Consider the following 19874-nt stretch of genomic DNA (forward strand, 5'->3'; position numbering starts at 1 on the left):
TTATAGTTAATAAATGAATTCAGCAGCGTTTCATGATACAAGATTAACGCATAAAAATCAGTTGTTTTATACACCAGCAATGAAAAATACAAAAAGAAATTAAGAAAACAATTCCATTTACAATAGCAGCCAAAAGAATAAAATATTTAGGAATAAATGTAACCAAGTAGGCAAAGAAACCTGCACACAGAAAACCACAGAACATTGCTGAAATGAAGAACAAACAAACGGACCTCACTCTCCTCTATCCCTCCAATCTGTTGTCAGTGCCTGTATTTGCAGAACTGGCAGCCAATGAGCAAAAGAATACACTGTTACAGTTTACACAGAACAGCCTCACGGAGTTCTGGGTGGGATGGGCAGAGATGGAGAGTGAATCTGGAGAGCAAATGGAAGATATTTAGCATATGTAATAATTCTAGTGTCTGATGTCTTTGTGGGTGCCTATCCATTGCATGTTTGTTTGTTTTTATCAGCTTGTACTCATGATGCCTTCTTTCCTTGTGTGTTTTGTTTTGATTTGTTTTGTTTTTATCATGAGCTTATAGTCCTTGAAATTTTATCTGTAGGAATTTTTCGAAGCCTGGATTGAAGTTATATTTCTCCATAGAAATTTGTGTTTCTTCTGAGAGCCTTGTGGCTTTACCAGCCAGGGATATTTTATGCCAAATTTTTGACTTGAGCTGTTTCAGACTACCCAGTTTGCATGAATTCAGGCTTTAGACCTCCATGAGGGCCATGGTTTTGGTTCTATATTCTCAAAAGAGCCTTTCTCTGCTCCATGAAGGCAATTTTACTTGCAATGCCCTAGAAGGTGGGTTTATTTCTGGTTCAGTCCTACATTGAAGACAGGACTGTGGGGTCTGGAGCAGACATATCTGATGATCTTTGCTATATCCCTGCTGGTCATATCCATCTCTGGTGTTAACCTCAGTTGTGGTGGAAGCTTCTGCGTCTCAGCTCTGATTTTAGCCGCAGTTCTGGTGGATAGTTCCTAGCGAACTCACACACAACTGTACGGACTGTATCCCATTTCAAATGCACACATCCACCTTCCTGCATCTGCTCCAGGACCTTTGCCAAAGGTAAGGAATCTGGTTGGCTTACATGGCAGGACAGCCCACAAGTGAGGAAGGAGTTGACACCCTGGAAGACAATCCTTAACCAATAGAAGAAACTGGTGGATACATGTTTCAGACTCTTGTCCTTCAGGTGACCCGTGCTGGCAGGTATTCTGTCTGCTTCTCAAGATGCCCCTGCAGAATCTGTACACTTAACCTCACATTCTCTCCTCATATGGCTCCCCGACTTTCCTTTTTAGTCCTTCTCAATCTCTCCTAATTTCTGCAGTCACCTCCCGAATGAACTGCCTGCATCCATGTTCTCATTGTAGGTTTTGCTTTTTTAGGGAACCTAGATGAAGACAGGATCTCCCCACTTTATGCTTTTGCCAAAACAAGATTTTTTTCTTCGTTTTCTTACCGCTTCTTCTTTTTTCCTGCTACAAGCTTGTAAGGTGTCTCAGATGGAGTGAAGATGACAGTTCTGGCATTTTCCAAATTTCACATTCATCCTGTAGCATCCTTAATAGATAACATTTATTCATTGGGCTGTTAACACCTAACTAGTCCAATTTTTGCAGCCATCATATCTTTAAGGAACGTTAGAACTGAAAAGTTCATGAACATAGTTATAGTTTCTTCTCAGAAATGGTAGATGAGACAAAACAGTAAGTCAAGAGAACAGGTAAGGTGGAAAAGTGCTGGAATTTTACAATCACAGACACCTTGATTCCAAGAGCCACTGTGAGGGCAGTCATAGCGGGCAGAGCCTGATACTGTCACCAGAGGGCAGCAGAGGCAAGGGACCAGGTGGAGAAGGCAAGATCAAATAATGTAACCAGCCAGAGATCTGATAGAGGCAAGACTAACATTTACTGGGGCCTGTTACAAGTTGGGCATTGTACTGGCACAATAAGAAGTAGTACAAAGTTCAAAGGCAGAGATAGGAGGCCAGAGCCAATGGAAAAGTGGAATAAAGTCCAGTTAAGAGGGCAGTTCTTCAGGTCAACCAGGAAATGCCCAAAGACAGCATGTGTGGAAGTACAATGCCAGAAATAAATAGAATGGCTAAGGACCCATCTTCTGCCAGGGCAGCTGGACTGTTGCTACAGAACCAGGTAAGGTAAATTGTTAGGACCATTGAGAGTCACTCAACCTGCATATTTACTTTACACTGATCAGAATTTAAATGGCTTTTACCTGAGCAAACATGAAATACACATAATCGCATGCCATAAGTTCCAGGCTTTCCCCTATGCTAGATGTGTTGGTATTTTGATAATGTCCCATGTTTGCTTTAGACTCTTACTTGTGTCTCTTGCACTGGATAAAATTCTCTGACTCTACCAGATGGTCACCACGTACGGACTGCACCATGAGCACCAACTGGCTTGAGGTTAAGGGCTATGGCACTTCCTACATTCTTCTCTTCTGTAAGGTGGGGTTCACTCCCTCTTCCAAAGGCCTTGTGGAAATCCCTAACCCCCTGGGAAGTTACAGCAGGCACAGCAGGAAGCTCTGGGGGAACCTGTCCAGGGTTCACTCAGTGGACCTTTTCATTAATAAGTCGGTTTAGTTTTGTGGGTCTTTTCCTCCTAAATCTTCTCATTACCATGCTACAAACTTACTTAGATTTTGGCATTTCATATTAGTTCTTTTTCATTCCTTTTCAATGGTTTTTTTTTTTTTCCCTCCAATTAATTTTTTTCTCAAACTTGCTCAATTTAAGACATTTCTCTGGTGGACCTGCATATTCACACCTGGTTGATCTCTTCCTTTGCTTCTTTTTGCTTCTTCCTTCTCCTTGGGTGCGATGCTCCGTGATCAGATTTCCAGTGCCAGTTAGGAAGTGGAGGTAGTGATCTCTGCCGGTGAATGGCCCAATTCCAGTGATAGATTCCAGAAGCTTCAGGGATGGGCCGTTCAGACAGGTGGCACTTATCTTCAGGCTAGGAGCTGCAGGGATAAAGCCACCACGTGGCTGCCAGAGCAAGGAGAGGCAGCAGGGGTGGGGACTACCCCACGTGGGCCAGAAGCTCTCCAATGTTAGTTCACTTCTGCTGCTGCTTCTGAGTCTGCCCCTGTGTCTGTATCCTTGGGTGGGCAAATCCAGAGCCCACCTCTGCCAGGCTGACTGAATTAAACCCTGAACGTCGAAGACTTGAATCTGTATTTTGATGGGTGATTCGGGTGGTTCCTCTGGTGTAGTAGTGGCTGAGGAGACATCCTGAGAAACGGATTCACCAAGACTGAGCTGGCCTGAAGTTCTAGTTCCCACTATGGGTATTTGTTGCTAGAACCTTCCTTCTTTGTTTTAGGAAAGGCAACTGGAATCTCAGGTGGGGTCTGATCGATTTCCCAGTGGTGTACCAAGGCAGCTGATGGAAGTGACACTCTCTACCCTCCACGTGCAGGCAGTGAGGGGAGATGCTATCTGCAGGGAATTTTAAAACAGTCATAAAACCAAGTAAGAAAATGAGAGTTGGTCAGCTTTTTATCATCGTCATGCCCCAGCAAGTCTATGCAACCTGGTCAGTGATAAATACTTCTCCCTGCCGGACCGACCACCCCCATCTCCTACCCTACGATGAAATCCGGTGAGTCAAATCAATAAGTAGCAATTAATCTTTGTTGGTTTCTTTTTCAATGTTTTTATTTTTCAAAATATACAATTTATTTACACCTTTATTTCACAACTGTAGTTTGTATATTTATTCCAAAATCTTTAAATAACTCCACAGTAAACAGTACAAATCACAGGATCGGTCAAACTGCTTCTCTTTAGCCTTTATGCTCATCGAGTTTTTTTTTTTTTTTCTTTTAAGTTTCAAGTAGTAACGGTTTGTGGGTAAGAAGGGAACAAAAATAGGACAGAATTTTTACATAAGTTCGACATGTAGGATTAGAAAGGGCGATCTGAGCAGCTACTTGGTCTGGGGCCAGACCAAGAGCGTTTATATAGTTTATAAATAAGACCCTCTTACAAGCAGCGAGGGTTTTGGTTATAAGGAAAAAGGGGCTGGAACCTCATCTGCTGAGGGGTGCACAGAAGCAAAGGGGGAGGGAGGTAAGGCACCACATAAAGGCTCCTTCTTGGCTTGAGGAGGCACTGGCTGGAAGGATCCTGAGTGAGGGGGCCCACCTGTGCCAGGTGGAGGTCAAGAATGGCTGGGGATAGGGTAGGGCCTCCACCCTTGGAGAGGCCTCTTTAGCCTCTGTCGGAGAAAAGCTTTGAGATCCTGGAGGCAGGGAAGAGATGGCTAGAGCAGCTGGTGGTTCCTAAAAGGGCCTGGGCTCCCACCAGCCTCGAGGCCGCTGCCAGCTCCCCGTGGCCCACCTGCACAGGCAGGTGAGGGCCAGGCTTGTGGGGGCTGGATGTGTCTCAGCCGGAGGCATCTGACGGCAGAGCTGGCATTTGTGATTGGCAGTGGACAAAGGCACTGCCCTGGGATCTCGGGTGGCCTGTGGGAGGCATCATGCTGTCTCTTCTTGTGAGAGCCCTTCATTCACCTCAGTGTTCTCCACTCGTCAGGAGAAGAGCCAGGGCCATCGAATCGACCCCAGGAAGGGAAGGTGGGGAAGACTAGGGCCAGAGGCCCCACAGACCCTCCTCCTGCTGTGAACAATGGCAGCTCTATAGTAGGGGGCGGCCCCCAGGGAGCCCAAGATGCTAAGACACAGGTGGGACACGGGCCTGTCAGGGAGTCACAGGGGTCCGCTTCCTTCATTCCCCTTGGGGTTGATATCGTTGGCCAGGTCCTAAAGCAGTCCTGTGGGCTAAGGCTCTGGGCAGGGATGCTGCAGGAAAGAGCTAGTCCCTGAGGACCATTTGGCCACCAAGGGGACGTGAGCCCCCTGGAGTGAATCAGGAGGCCAGTCTCAGTTTTCAGGGTCCCCCCAGCACCTTCGCCAAGGCCAAGGGCCGGACAAAGCCCATCCTGCCTGGCCAAGCAAACCTTCTTCGCAGGGTCTGGATGGAGTGAGGGGGACAGTGGCAGGGCTGGGAGTTGTCACTGCATCTTCGGGTGGGGTTCTTCCGGCATAAGGGTGTGGAAAAAGTAATCCCAAAATTTAGTGCTGATGCCAAATCCTAGAGAGGGAGACGAACGGGGAGAAGATGAGGCACTGTGGAAGTTGGTGGGAAAATCTAAGGAGCGGGGCCAGGGTAGGGCCGGCGCTCAGGAAGATTTTAACATGTCCCCGCTGGCCTTCCCAATTCTCGGGGCCATCCTGACAGAGGTCAGGAGCAGAGCACCTGTGCTTCTAGTCTCCCAAGGATGCCATTGGAATAAGGCCAAATTCCTTACGTGGCCTGACTTGCTGGGAGAGCCGGGCCCCAGCCTGCCTCTGCCTCCCCGTCTCTCATACTTCAGCTCCTTCTTTCTCCTTCGTGACGCCAAGTTTGTTCCTGCTTCAAAGTTTTGCACCTGTTGCTCCTGAGATGCTCTTCCCCCAAACATCAGATGCTGGCTTCTCTTAAGTTAGGTCTCAGCTCTATTGACATCTCGCTGGACCACTTTGTCTAGCGCTCTGCTTTCCAACATGATCACCACTAGCCCGCGTGACTGCTGAGCACTGGAAATGTGGCTAGACCTACAGAGGGACTAAATTCTTAATTTCATTTAGTTTTAATGAACCTAAATTTCAATTTAAAAACTTACACTCGATTTGGTTACTGGAAAGCTTTTCAGCACATTCAGATCAACGCAGGTATGTGAATCTACATTTTTTACTATAAATTTTATAAACTCTAAATACAGATCAAATATTTCCTGTGAAAATTTAGCACCTGAATTGATATGTGCTGTAAGTGCAAAATGCACACTGGACATCAAAGAATTAATACAAGAAAAAGAATGTAAAATATCTCACTGACGATATTTTATATTAATTGTATGTTGAAATGATAATATTTTGGTTATACTGTCTTAACAGAATATACTATTCAAATTAATTTCTCCCTTTTATTTTTACTTGCTAATGTGGCTAAAAGAAAATTTAAAAATCACATCTGTGACTTGCATATTTTATTAGACAGAGCTGGACTTCCCCTCTAACTTATATAGTTCCTCTAACATCATCTTGCTTTATTTTCTTTGTGGCGCTTATCACTGTCTCAAATTCTTTGCTATTAATTGATTTCCTTGTTTGTCTTTCTCTGCATAGCCCTCCACCCCCTACACACACCACAGAGTAGGATGGGGGCCCCAGGTTTGCCTTGCTGCCTCTGTATCCCCCGTACCGAGAACAATGCCTGGCCCTTGGTAGGGGCTTAATGGTAGCTGTCCAATAAATAAACGAACGAACGAGAGAGGCTGGACGTGTTGGCCGGTCCTCACCTGACTTCTGATGTGCAAAGTGATGCTTGACGTGATGGGCCTTCATGTTGTACAGGTAGGAGCCTTTGTGAGGTGAGCCGAAGTGCAAGTAGTAATGTGTCATGTCGTAGAGGACGTAGCCCAGGAGGCCCCCAGAAAACACGGTGCCCCCCACTGCCTCGGGCAGGAGGAGCTGTAAGACTGCGTAGAAGAAGGCAATCACCAGAGAAGCTGGCGCCGGGGGGAAGACCAGGCGGGACTCATCGAAGGGTGCCTGTGGACGGAGAGGCTCAGTGTCAGAACGCAGCCTGGGGCCTGCCCGTGGTCACAGCAGAGGCCTCTCCTCGGAGGATGAGGTCAGAGCAGCCCAGACATCCCAGTGGTGGGGGGCAGCGCCTGTCACGGGTAGGCTTGGCACTTCCAGGGGCTTCGGGGAAAGCAGGCTACCACGCCAGAAAGCCCTAGAGAAACGGTCCCACTCCCAAGCCAGGCTGGGACCTGAAACGCTGTCCACCAACACTGAGGTGGATGTGATGTGGGCATGATGCTCACGGGTCACAGTCCTGCTTTATGTTCAAGAGGCCACTTTGGCTCTGGAATTTGTAAGATGCTAGAGAGGAGCCCCACCACCAAACGCTAGGTGGGGCACTTAGACTGAGCCCTGATGTTGTCTGGGAGGGTGACGCATGGGCGAGCTGAAGTTAATGAGGCTTCACGTGGAGGGATGATGCATGGTGTTAACATGTTTTCCCGACCCTAACGGGAGCCCTTCTTTGTTCCCAGGTGTGTGGGGTGAGGGGGGCGGGAGAGTGTGGTGTTATCACATAACCGCGAAAGACAGGCCTTAGGCTCTGGAGCTTCAAAAGCTAAAGGCCTGGCATAGAGGTAAGATTTTAGACTGCTTCGTGAGTATTCTAAGAGACAGACCCTCTCTGGGCTGGAAGAGAAGACAGAGAAAGAAGGCAGGCAATAGTCGTAGAGCGATATGCTGGCGAGGTCCTCCCTCCCGTCAGACCAGGAGCAACAGGAACGCGTGTGCCTGAAAACCAGCTCCTGGAAACAGAAGGAAGGAAGGATGGAGAGAGGGAGGGAAGGAAGGAGGGAGGGAGGGAGAGAGGTGAGAGGAATGCCTGGGACAGGCTGGGAACACCACAGGGTAAGGACAGGGAAATGCAGCTTCCTCGGGGCAGAGCCGGCTTCCAGTCCCAGGCACTGGGACCATCATGTTGCCCTCGAAGAGCCCGGGGGTGGAGGGTGGTTGAGAGCACCGACTCTGGAGTCCAAAGAATGGGGCGCAAGGTCCTGACTGTGCCGGGTGTGACCTTGGGCGAGTTCCTGAGTTTCCTAACTTCCCGAGCCTCAGTTTGCTGCTCTGGAATGGGGAGAACTGCAGCACCATCTTCAGAAGGAAGCTCCACAAGGACAGTGGCTTTTGACTCTTCTGTTCAGTGGTATCTAGAACAGTGCCTGGCACAGAGTAAGCACCCGGGGAACATTTGTTGAATGCATGAATGAATGCATGAATGAATGCATGAATGAATGCATGAACGAACGAACTAACGAACGAATGAGCGAGGTGTTGTAGGATTAACGATGATACATAAAATGTACCTGCAGAGTGCCTGGGGTTAATAAATGGCATATAGACACACGCGCTCACTCTGCCCACGCCAGGCCAGATCAGGACCCAGGGCTCCCTCTGAGCAACATCAAATGCACCGAGTTCCTCCTGTTGGTCACCTGACTCCCAGAAAGACTGGCAGCTCCTGTGAGCTGGTGACAGACGCAGGGCCCCGGGGCGAGCCTGCCCTGCTCACCTTGTGGTGCTGGCCGTGCAAGATGAAGTGCAGCGTGATGAGGTAATAGCTGTCGCTGGGGGGCTTCATGTGGAACAGGAAGCGGTGGATGAGGTACTCGATTAGGCTCCAGAGGAGCATCCCCAGCACGAAGAGGCCCGGGAACACAGACTCCGGTATGGCTACTGAGTACTCTGCGGGGCGGCAACAGAGAGAGGAGGTCAGGACAGACAGCCCCAGGGGGCGACAATGCCTGGTGGCTCCAGACATCCTATCCTGCCACCCCGTCACCTGGGGAGCTGCTGCCCTCTGTCCAGCAGCTATGGGACAAGGCCACACTACTGGGGCTCCCGGGTCAGAATGGGAAGGAGGCTGTGAAGATCTGTACTGGGCTTGGAGGGGTCCTTTAAGGGAACGATGGGGCCACAGGCCAGAGATCTGAGATCTGAGATCTTCCTTAGAGGGACTAAGAGCAGCAGCTGTGGCCCGCACTGGACCTTTGCCTGGTGTCATGGTCTGAATGTGTCCCTTCGAAATTTATACGTTGAAAGCTAACCCCCAAGGTGATGGTATTAAGAGGTGGGGCCTTTGGGAGGTTAGTAGCACATGAGGGTGGGGCCCTCATGAATAGGATTAGTACCCTTATGAAAGAGGGCCCACAGAGCTCTCTTCCCCTTTCGGCCATGTGAGGATACAACACAAAGTCTGTGACCTGGAAGAGGGCCCTCACCTGACCAGGCTGTTACCCTGACCTTGGACTTCTGGGTTCCAGAACTGGGAGCAATGCATTTCCGTTGTTTATAAGCCACCCAGTCTGTGAAGTTTTGTTAACAGCCGTCCGAATGTGGCTCAGACCCCTGAGAAGGATGACCTTGCCTCGGTGGCATGACGGGGAGGGAGGGATGATCCCAATAAAGTCAGTAGAGCTAGGGGGTCATCGATGAAAAATGTTAATGACCAGGGACACAGGGGGTTAGAAGGGACAGGAAAACCCAAGAAGAGAAATCTCAATGGTCGAGACCTGAAATCATAGCACATGAGGAAGACTAAAAAAACAAAACAAAACAAAACAAAACAAAACAAAACGAAACAAAACTGGATGATTGACCTGGAGACTGGAAGACCGGAGAGATGTAATTGTCATGCAGTGGGGGGTTCCCAACACCCAAGCCTGATGCTGGGCTGCAGGCCTTGAGGCTCTCGTTCCCTTTATCTATGTCATTCATTTCTGATTTCATGGGGACTTCGGCTCTTGTCACTCTTTCCTCCATGTCTACCCTCACCCTCTTGGCTTTCCTTCTTTTCTCCACAAGCCAATGCTTTGGACACACTCTCTCTCCCTTTTTAAAAATAACCGCTTTATTGAACTACAACTCACACATCACACAATCCACTCACTTTAAGGACTCAAGTCAATGGTTTTTAATACATTCAGAGTTGCACAACCATCACCACAAGAAGAAACCCTGTATCTATCAGCAGTCACTCTCCATTTTCTCCAACCTCTGCTATGGCCCAGCCCCTGGAAGCCACGAGTCTACTTTCTATCTAAGGATTCGCCAATCTGGACATTTCATATAAATGGAATCCTACAATATGCAGTCTTTTATGACTGGCTCCTTTTACTCATAATATTTTCAAGGTTCATCCATACTATAGCATGTCAGGATTTCATTCCTTTTTACGGCTGAATAATAGTCCATTGTATGGCTATACCGCAGTTGTTCATCCACTTACCATCTGATGAACATCTGTGTTGTTTCTACTTTTTGGCTATTATGACCAATGCTGCTATGAACATTCATGGATAAATTTTTGTGTGGGCACACGTTTTCAGTTGTCTTGGGTAATGCCTAAGAGTAGAATCACTGAGTCATATCGTACCTATGTTTGACCTTTCAATGAACCACCAAGCTGTTTTCCAGAGACAGCCATTCCCTCTCGACCTTCACTCTCTCACTACCCCATGAACTCCCAGCCCTGGATCAGTACAAGAACTGCCTCTTCAGCCACCCCTAAGCTACTGAGCATGGAAGAAGAGTTGTATGGCCCTGGGTGTGGTGCCTCAACCTCAGCTAGATCCTTTTATGTCTCCAGGCTCAGGTCTCGTCCGGCCTGCCCTCAAACATCCCCCACCTCCTTCCACCCAGTCTCCTACTTCACGGAGAAAAGAGACCTTGGGGAGTATGAGAGGGAGGGAGAGAACGGCTCCCAACACATGCTCCCTTCCACCTTGAACCACATTCGGGCCCCCACCCTGGAACTTCCTTCTTGCTCCTCAGAAAAAGAGGTGTGCCCCAGGCACTTGAGCACTGGATGAGGTGGGTAATAATAATAATGATAATGTATGGGTGAGCACCTACCTGCTAGGCACTCTTCAAGTGTTTTACAGGGATTCACTCCAGCCTCGCAAGGGAAGCCTCGTCATTGGCCACGTGAAAGAGGGTGTGGCCAGCTCACCCTGCTAGGCAGTGCCCAGCCCTCAGCCTCCTCCCTTCCCTCTGGGGATCTTTGACTTCTCCTTCTCCCCTGGCTCTTCTGCTTGTCTTTAAGACTGTCCTATAACAGACTCTGTCCCTTCATAGCCAAGCCCACTGAAAAGGAAAGCTAGACTCAAGTCTCCACTGCTTCTCATGCGCTCGTCAAGCCCCCAAAGCCTGTCTTCTGTGAAGAAGAACTTCAAAGGCCATTCAGGATGTATTTCTTGCCAGATCTAAGTCATTTTTTCAATTCATCTCTAAATTGGCAGTGGCATACGACATCAGTGATCACTTTCTTCTTGAATCAGCAATCACGCAGGTTCATGAACATCCAGAGGTGAGCTGTTGGATTCCACAGTGTGAACCCACTGAAATGATATCCCAAATGATATATCTGTGTGCATTTTCTCTGGGGAGCGAGTCTACAACTTTTCAGATTCTCAAAGGATCTGGCTTGGGGCTTGAGAAATGGGGAGCAACTGCTCAGTGGGTACAGGGTTTCCTTATGGGGCGATGAAAATGCTTTGGAACTAGACAGAGACGGTGGTTCCGGAACACTGTAAATGTACTAAGTGCCACTGAATCGTTCATTTAAAATGGTTGATTTTATGTTATGTGAATTTCACCTCAATCAAAAAAATCTCTGTCAGGTCAGTTTACTGCTCTGAATCCCCCATTACCTTATCTCCTCTGGCTCCAATGACTGCCTCGGCCTTCTAGGCCAACCCTGCGCACGCTGTGAAAGCCCTTCTAGGTGCCCCATTGCCTTCAGGCAAAGCCCAAATCCCCGACAGGGCACTCGAGGTTCCCCAAGACCTGACCCCGCTGGCCACATCCCTGCCTTGTCTTCCTGTCACCATTGACTGGGGCCAAACCAAATTCCTTCCAGCTCCTTAGACGTACCATGTTCGCCCTCCTCCCCCGTAGCCTTGATTTTGCTCACGTTTCCTTCCCTGGAATTCCCTCCCTGCCTGCCTTCCCTGCGGAGATTCAGCCCATGCGTCTCAGAGGAGCCAGATTCAGAGGAGCCTCGCAGGTGCGCAGATGTGCGTTCGAGGCTCGGGCGCTGCCTCCACATCACCCTTTACCGACCGCACTGAACTGTGGCTGCGCTTTGACTCATTCATTCTTCCCCACTAGGTGATGAGCATTTTACGGGCAGAATGGGCCTTTCGTTTTAGATCCCCAGGGCCTGGCACAGCAGGCGCTCAGACACTCGCTGGCAATTCATGGGCGAACATTAGCCTCTGAAGGGCTGTGTGGGATCAGGTTTCATCCGTGCTGGACCAAGGGTGGAACCAGGCCCAGAGAGAGGCAGCTTCTGGTTCTGAGTAAGGAAGCACTTCTGCAGGGGCGTGCCCAGTGTGTCTGACCGCAGGTGGCTGCTGAGGAAAGAACGTCCAGGAAGGCAGGACAGGGAAGTGACTTTCCAGCTCTTTGGACCAGATCTGAGGCCCAGCCCCATTCTGATAAAATGGTTCCAAGTGACTCTGTGCAATGGGGAGATTTTTCATGCCTCAACTGGGAACTAACACGTGATGCAGCTAAGATTCAGTCCCCAACAGATCCATCTGTCTAAATAAGGTGTTAAGCCAGTCTGACATCTCTCATCGGTGGAGCCTGCTGTGTCCACATCTGGTATAACGTTCTTGCTTAACAATACTGCCTGCGAGTGGCCATTTGGACTCGGCTGGGCTGCTCAGGTTGGCCAGAGGCTCAGCTTCCAGGGAAGCCTTGATCCTCCAGGGTCCCACCAAACACATTCTGGTGAAGTGCGGAGAGCATGGGCTTTAGATTTGCAGACTTGGGTTCGAATCCTGGCTCTGCACCACCTACGTGTTATCTCAACAGTGAAATATCCTACCCATCGTGAAGGACAGAGAGAATATAATACCTGATTATGTGATAAGTATATATATAAGAAAAACAACGTATTACATATTAATACTTATACTAATATAATATCATATATAACAAGTAGCTACTATAATTTTTAAATATAATGAATCAAATTGCATCTAAGTTCTAACTCGCCATCCTACTTGTGCCCACCTTCTCTCGATTCTCCTTGGAGAGATCTGGAGGGTCCCTGGATGGGGGAGAGCTTCCCAGCTCCCTGGCCCCCACCCCAGAGTGCAGGAGCCCTTCCTTACTGCTTAGCTCTCTGTCAGCAGGGAAAGGAGCATTCCTGGCCCCAGACTTTAATCTTGACCTTCGCTGGGGCTCCCATGTGCAATGCCGTTGGAGACCTGCATCCCCACCTAGGATCACTAGGTTTTGGCCTGGCACTCACTCTAACTGGCTCCCAGGCACTGCTCTGGGGGCCGTTCTGAATGAGCAGAACCTCTCTTGCTTTCCAAAACACTTTCATGCACACGTCTAGGAATTGCAGCCTTAAAGTGGTATCTACATTCAGCTTCCACTGCTTCTCGGCACCAGACTCTTCTGCATTGATTCCGGTTCACTCTTCGTTCGGCAGCTGTGCTGTGACTCTGCTCAGCCTCCCTATGCCTTGTCCTGTGGCAATTATTTTCTCTGCTGGGGGCCTGTGCCTTGCACGATGAGCTGGAGGATGAGGGAGGTATGTGGAGACATAACTCTCATACCACCACTGCTGGCCTCATGGTCACAGGCTCTACACTGGACCTTTATTAAACAGCACATCTCAGCTCTCTGCAGAGGCCTGCGGTTCTGACTGAGCCCTCCCTGCTGTGCAGAAGAGTCCCTCCTATAGGTCAAGTCTCCGCCCGCCCCCTCACCCCAGCATCACCCCTGTCGGACCATCCGCAGGACCTGGTACCGAGTGGCATCTCTAGAGGAATCCTGCAGAGGGACCTGGGCCAAAGCTCTGGCATCCCCCTTCCCCCTCCAGCCACCAGCCCTGGCTGCACTGCTACTGTTGGTGATTGTTAGGGAAGAGCCGGGCGGACAGTGGGCGATTCAGTTCACAGGCCTTCAGAGCAACAAGCCCTGTGCTGTGCCTGAACTATTTAGCGTGGGCTGAAAAGGGTAACCTTGGCTCGCAGGGCGTGCATGTTAACCCTTGGTGACCGGGAGCAGTTCTAGGCTCCCTGCAGCCTGTTCATCCCTCGCCATATCCTGACCAGGTGGGAGAACTGAGGCTCCCATTGCCATGGCTGTGGCCTAGCTATTCCAAACCATTCAGGCCCTCGACCTGCCACTCCCAGAAGAGGTGAGCAGGAGAGAAGCCTTGGAGGTGGGGAGGAGGAGCCCGCATCTGGCAGAGGAGTGGGGGGCTCCGAAAGTTCACCGTCAGGCACATTACACATGACCAGGAAAGGAAAGCCCGCCTGAGCTATAGCGGCATATCTTTCCTGCGTGTCCCCCAGCCTGGCCTCCACCTGAGCCATCCACCATGGCACAGCACCTCCCTGAGGCAGGCTATGCCAGGACAAACAGTCTACCTGGGCAGGTAGGCCCAAGATAGGCAGTAAGCTTGGGAGGCAGGCTGGAGGAAGTGACCACACCCAAACCCAAACCCAGGGCTGCCCTGAGACGCTCAGTCCCATAGGCTCTTTGAAAGTCACTCCGTGTCAGCCCTTCTCTCTATCCCAGTCCCTTTAATTGGTGGCAGGGGCGGGTAGGGGGAGGGAAGAACCTGGCAGCCAGATCCTAGTCACGTGACCCTGAATCACTTGCTTGACTTCTCTGAGGCTCCATTTCCTCATCTCGATGGCGAAAGGATGATGATGGCACCTTTCTCACGGGCTGCTGGGAGGGCTTGCCACATGGCAAGCGCTTAGTAGAGGTTAGTGGGGCTGTTACTCCGAGTCAGCGGTTCTGCTGCCTGAACCTTTGCCCAGGAGTTACCATAGGACACTCCCAGATCTCTCTGTCCCAGGCTCCAATTTGTGCCGTGTTCATGGACCATTCTGAGTTCAGCTCTCAGCTGGGCCACCTGGTGAATGATTTCATTTAGTTTCTTGAGAATCCCAGGTCATATGTTTTCCAGTATTAGACTCAACGATAAGTCTCCTTTAGTGCTATGTCTCCTAACGAATAATTTCACTTAGTTTCTGCTAATGTGTTGCTGTTTGTTTGGTTTTTTTGTAATCCATTTGGGTTTGGGGGAGTCTGACAATGCTTTTCTTTGGAAGACTATTTCTACAGATAGGTCTCATTTAAAAATGTTTGTGATGTGGCTTGGGGCTCTCTGTTTTAAAAACTCAGGGCCACTGAGGTCTCCCACCTCCGGGAGCCACGGGAGCAAATCAGAAAGGAACCCACATTACCTGTCGTGAAGGTTGCGAAGAGTCGGACGTTGCCCTGGGCCAGGGTTCGGTAGTGGGACCAACCGAGGTACAGCATCAGAGGCATCCAAATGACAGGGACACTGTACCTGCAGGAGGGGCCAGCAGAGTGAGAGAGAGACGTGCCTGGAGGCTCAGCAGAGCCTAGCTTCCCGAGACATACCTCTCGACTAGAGGGGAGATGAGATGATACCAAACCGTGTATAAAAAGCATATGGAAACGTGGGGTCAAAGGGATACTGCTGGGGGTAGGGAGGAAGAAGCAAGAGAAAGGCTGTGAATCTATCTCATCTCATTTCTGAGATGAATTACTGGCAGAAAAAAAAAAAAACTGTGTTTCTGCAGCTACGGACTCTAGCAGCTACATGGATGCTGATCTCTTGTGGCAAAGGAGCTAATTGCAGGCAAAATTGTTTTTATGGACAGGACATTACAGGCTGAAAACCTTTCATAGGAATATGGAATAGAACAGGAAGAACATTTACAGTGGTTTCTGGCTACCTGTCGCTTTGTCACTCACTCAACAGACAAACCGGGCATATAAGAATGAATTATGTCTACGGCACGTTCCACTGTCCCCGAGAGCTTACAGTATAGCTCTGGGCTGGCGTGGTGGGGTGGGGGCGAACCCAACTGCCCCTTCCGTTATTGTATCTGATGGGCACCATTAGGAGAGAGGGACAGCTTAGTGCAGCGCTCACCAGGCAGTCTTGGAGAGGGACTCGACGAAGTCTGAGTAGAAGAGGCGGATGGGCCTGGTCACCGGCTGATGGACCCACTCATCGTACTTCTCTCCCAAGTGGCCTACTTGCCACAGTAGAGGCTTCTGCCAGTCTACCAGGTCCTGCAAGAGACAAAGTTCATGGACACTTGAGAGTCACGCCTGCACACATTCATTCTCCCATCTCCTAGTTACAGCATCTCGGTCCCCATCCTCCGCCTCAGGTGGTCTGTATGGGGCCACCCACCTTCCCACCTGAGTGATCCGGGACTGACCAAACCACTGTTCTCAGCTCCTGGCCATAGAATTGGGATCCAGGACAGGCCCATGACCTAAGCTGGTGCAATAAGCCATCAGACAACCTCTCTTCCTGCTGGAGTTGCTAAGTTGGCAGGGTGTGACCTTGGAGTTGCCAGCAGAGCCTGCTTGAAGACTCGTTCAACACAGAGGATGGCCAAGGCAGGATCTAGGGACACCGAATCCAGGTAATGACACCTGAGCACCCAGATTCAGCCATGCCTGAAGCTTGCCTAGAACTCCTTAGGTGTAGGAGCCAATACATTCTGTACCAGGAATGAAATAGGCCTTTTCCCTCCACCATGAGCTTTCTTTCGGTGTTGGCCTGGGCAATGCCTTCTTTCATCCGTTCAATCATGCATTCAAAAATTCATTGGTTATTTCAGGTCTACATTTCCAGGTGCCAGAAAGAATAAATAGAAACATGAGAGGCCATCTTTGCTTTGCATGGCTTAGTGTTTAATGAGAGTTTCAGCTCTGGAATCAGGCCTGGGTACAGATCGTGGCTCCGTCACTTACTGTGCGACCTTGTGCAAATTACTTGATGTCTCTGAGCCTCAGTTTCCCCAGCTATGAAACGGAAGTCATAATAATGGTGACTGCATAAAGCGCTCAGCAGGATGCGACATGCCAGGCAAGGTGGTTTAGTGGTGTTTCAGGAGAGAAGGGAGGTAGTGTCAGGAAAGGAAAGGAGAGAAGGAGAGGTACAGGGAAGAAGGGCAGCGAAGCCTGGGAGAGTCAACGGTGATTCTCGAACCTGCCTTCCCCCATCCCTGGTTGGAAATTCATCCTTGTACAAGCCTCCCTGCCAGAGCTGGCTCAGTCCCAGCAGGTGTCCCAGCCCTGCCAGAGGTGAAGCTAGCTCCACCATCACAGGCTTGGAACAGGCAGCAGGGGTGTAGGGGTCTCAGGCAAACAGGGAAGGGTGCTGGGCATTCTCTCTGTGCCTATGACCAAGAGGAAAGACCCCCAAAATGGTTGTGGTTCCTGTTATGTGAACTCGGCAGTTCCCAGGGTTCCCAGGTGCTGGCTACCTTCCTGCTTCCTGGACTGGAAAATGACTCAGGTTAGCACGGAGCTACCCCATCCAGCACCAGTTAAACCAGGCAGTCATCCAAACCCCACCTAGTTGCTCCCTTCCCGGCTCCATTCATCCATGCCTCCTTGACTTTCTCCTTTGGGTATAGCAGGAAACAGATTCAATGGATACACCCACCGACACACCCACCACCACCACCACCACCACCACTACCACCACCACCACCATCAGGAAAAAGAACTGGAGGAACCAGCTAGTGGCTTGTGTTTACACCTTATCTTGTGCAGCCTTCAGCACCCCACCTCAGAAGAAGCCAGGACAGGGTCATAGTGAGAGCTCGAGGCTTCGTCCCAGTTGCAACAGCATTGAGAACTAACACTCACAGAGCATTTACTATGTGCCAAGCATGGTTATAAACACTTTACATGAGTTAAACCATTTGATCCTCGCCATACCCCTAACTAGACAAGGACTATTATTATTATTGTCTTACAGATGGGACATCGAAGCAGAGTAACTTGCCCAAGTTTGCCCAGTTATGTCTTTTTGATTAATTGGCCTCTTTATCCTTGGGAAATAGCCAGCTTGGTCCGTGGTAACATTCCTTGTCATGAAGCCCACTTTGTCTGATTTGCCAGGGCCACGCCAGACTTTCTTACGCTTGGCATTTGTACGGTCTATTTTTTCCCATCCTTTTACTTTCAACCTGTATATACATTAACATTTAAAGTACATCTCTTGCAGACGGCATATAGTTGGGTTTTGCTTTTTTTTTTTTAATCTAGTCGGGCAATGTGTCTTTTAAATTGGAATGTTTTGTCCATTCACGTTTAATGATATGGTTGATCCACCACCTTGCCATTTGTTTTCTGTTTGTCTCCTCCGATCTTCCTTTCTTGTCTTGTTCGCATTAATCAAGTATTTCAAAATATTCTATACAATCTCCTCTATTGGTTCTTTAGCTATGCCCTTTTGTATTTCCCCCTGGTTGTTACTGTAAGGATGATAACTCATCACCATCTCTCAGATGAAACCCCTGCTTTTTATACGTTCCACTTTTGCATGTTACACATGACACCCTGTGCCTGGTTTTCATTTGTACACTTAATTTGAATTATCTACTTTATATGATGAACGTTTCCAGTTACGGCACAGGGGTACGGCCAAGTGGGCCTCTCTCTGAACCTTGAAGTAGTTTAGGCAAATTTCTACCTACTGATCTTTGTTGCCCTTATTTCGTAAAGCGAATAGAAAACAGCGTAGGACTCATCAGCTTGATTCAGTTGAGACCCAGGAACAAATGTCTAGGTAAGTAGCAAGCATAAATTTAGGCCTGAATCTTATGCTCTATCGTGAAGGGGACCGAACAAAGGACAGAGCAGGTGTAGACTGTGAGAGCTAGACTGCTGAGGAGGTTTGTTTATAGGTGTGGTGGAACCAGACCCAGCGTCCCCCACCCCTCGAACACAGTGGTCTCGTTTGATGACCTGCTGCCCGTCTGATCTTTGCACATGACTTTGGTTCCTCCCTGGGTAGACTAGCAGGCACTAGACACCATAAAAATGGTGGACTTGCTGTCTAAGGCTGCCCGTGACCAGCTCAGTGGCCTTGGACGGCCTTGAGTCTGGGCTAGCCTCTAGTGCATTTCTGCGAGGTAGCCCTCCTTGGTGCTTCACCCTTGGGACTGAAGCGCCACCCTGGGGGAATCCCAAGAAAGCTCACTGTCTTGCTGCAAACATCTCCCTCAGTCCTCGAAGCCCAAAACCTACACTTCCGCGCCGGAGCCTCCGCCGACGCTTCTAGGGGGAAGTAAAGCTAGCCTTGCATGTTAATATAGAAATCCAGGCCTGCTGACCTCCTCCCCATTTTACAGATGAGGACACTGAGGCCCAGAGGGATCGAGTGATTCTCGTAATGGGGTTGGCTGGTCTTGGAGAGGGAGCCTCCATTCCCCCAGCTGTAGCATCCTCTACACGATCTCTCAGGAGCTGGGACATTCACTGTGGGTTCCACCTTGATTTAGATGGTACGTGTACTTACAGGGTGTCCTTTCTCAATTCTCTCCCAGGCCTGATTACTGAAGGAGAAATTCTCAGCTGGGTACTCATATGTTCAACACCTCCCACTTGCTCGTCATTTCCAATATGGCAGCTAGCTTGAGAAGGGAGGATGGCAAGAGATGACAGATGACAAGAGATGACAGCTTCGGATTCAGAGAGGGACCCATGATAAATTTCACTTCCTACTGTACCTGGCGGAGGCCACTTTGGCTAACCCTCCCACGCAAATGGCTCTCCTCCTCCTGAGCTGGTGCCTGGTCCTATCCCCCTGCCACCTCTACTTCCTCGGGGGACACAGAGAAGCTATCATCAAAGGTCTGCCAGCCTCTGTAGGAGGGAAAGGAGGGAAGAACATGCCACTGATCATACTTCTAGTTCCCAGGCATCTGGGGTCTTCCATAGCAATCCTCACAACAGCAAAACTTCTTTTTAGAGCTGTGGAACCTCAGATGCTCAGAGAGAGCAAGTGATTCATTCAGGGTTGCCCAGCTAAAGCCAGGCTGCATGGATGAGGGTGAGAAATGCCTGGGGTAAAGGGGCTGAGGCCTAGAGACAGGAAGGATGCCTAGAAACTGCTCCGGAGTAGGCTAATTAGGGTGGGAGATTCTTTGGTGAATGAAAAGACCCCAAGCAACAGGCTGGGTCCCAGGAAGCTCACGTAAGTCTGGGGTAAGTTTGGCCAAAGCACCTCGTGCCAGCTGTGTGTGTGTCCCATCCCCCCCCGCCCCACGCTCCACAGCTCTGCCCCAACAGGAGGGGGAGGGCCTCTCAGGGCTATGCCAGGAATGCAGTTGCAACAGGGCTGGGCAGGGGGAAAGGGCAGCCGGCTCC

General features: G+C 49.7%; 1 protein-coding gene across 1 annotated transcript in view; it reads right to left on the bottom strand.

Moving 5' to 3' along the window:
• Positions 1 to 4992: 4992 nt before the first annotated feature.
• The window catches only part of FA2H (fatty acid 2-hydroxylase), a 45535-nt gene continuing 30653 nt past the window's right edge, over positions 4993 to 19874 (bottom strand). Inside the window, exons 3-7 of the mRNA XM_011379923.2 lie at positions 15628 to 15770; positions 14909 to 15015; positions 8197 to 8369; positions 6401 to 6653; positions 4993 to 5151 (exon numbers count right to left, since the gene is read on the bottom strand). Coding sequence (XP_011378225.1) covers positions 5072 to 5151; positions 6401 to 6653; positions 8197 to 8369; positions 14909 to 15015; positions 15628 to 15770 — 756 coding nt within the window. The 3' untranslated portion in view covers positions 4993 to 5071. The remainder of the gene's footprint in view (positions 5152 to 6400; positions 6654 to 8196; positions 8370 to 14908; positions 15016 to 15627; positions 15771 to 19874) is intronic.

The sequence above is a fragment of the Pteropus vampyrus genome, unplaced genomic scaffold (genome assembly GCF_000151845.1).
Source record: "Pteropus vampyrus isolate Shadow unplaced genomic scaffold, Pvam_2.0 Scaffold379, whole genome shotgun sequence".
Lineage (NCBI taxonomy): Eukaryota > Metazoa > Chordata > Mammalia > Chiroptera > Pteropodidae > Pteropus > Pteropus vampyrus.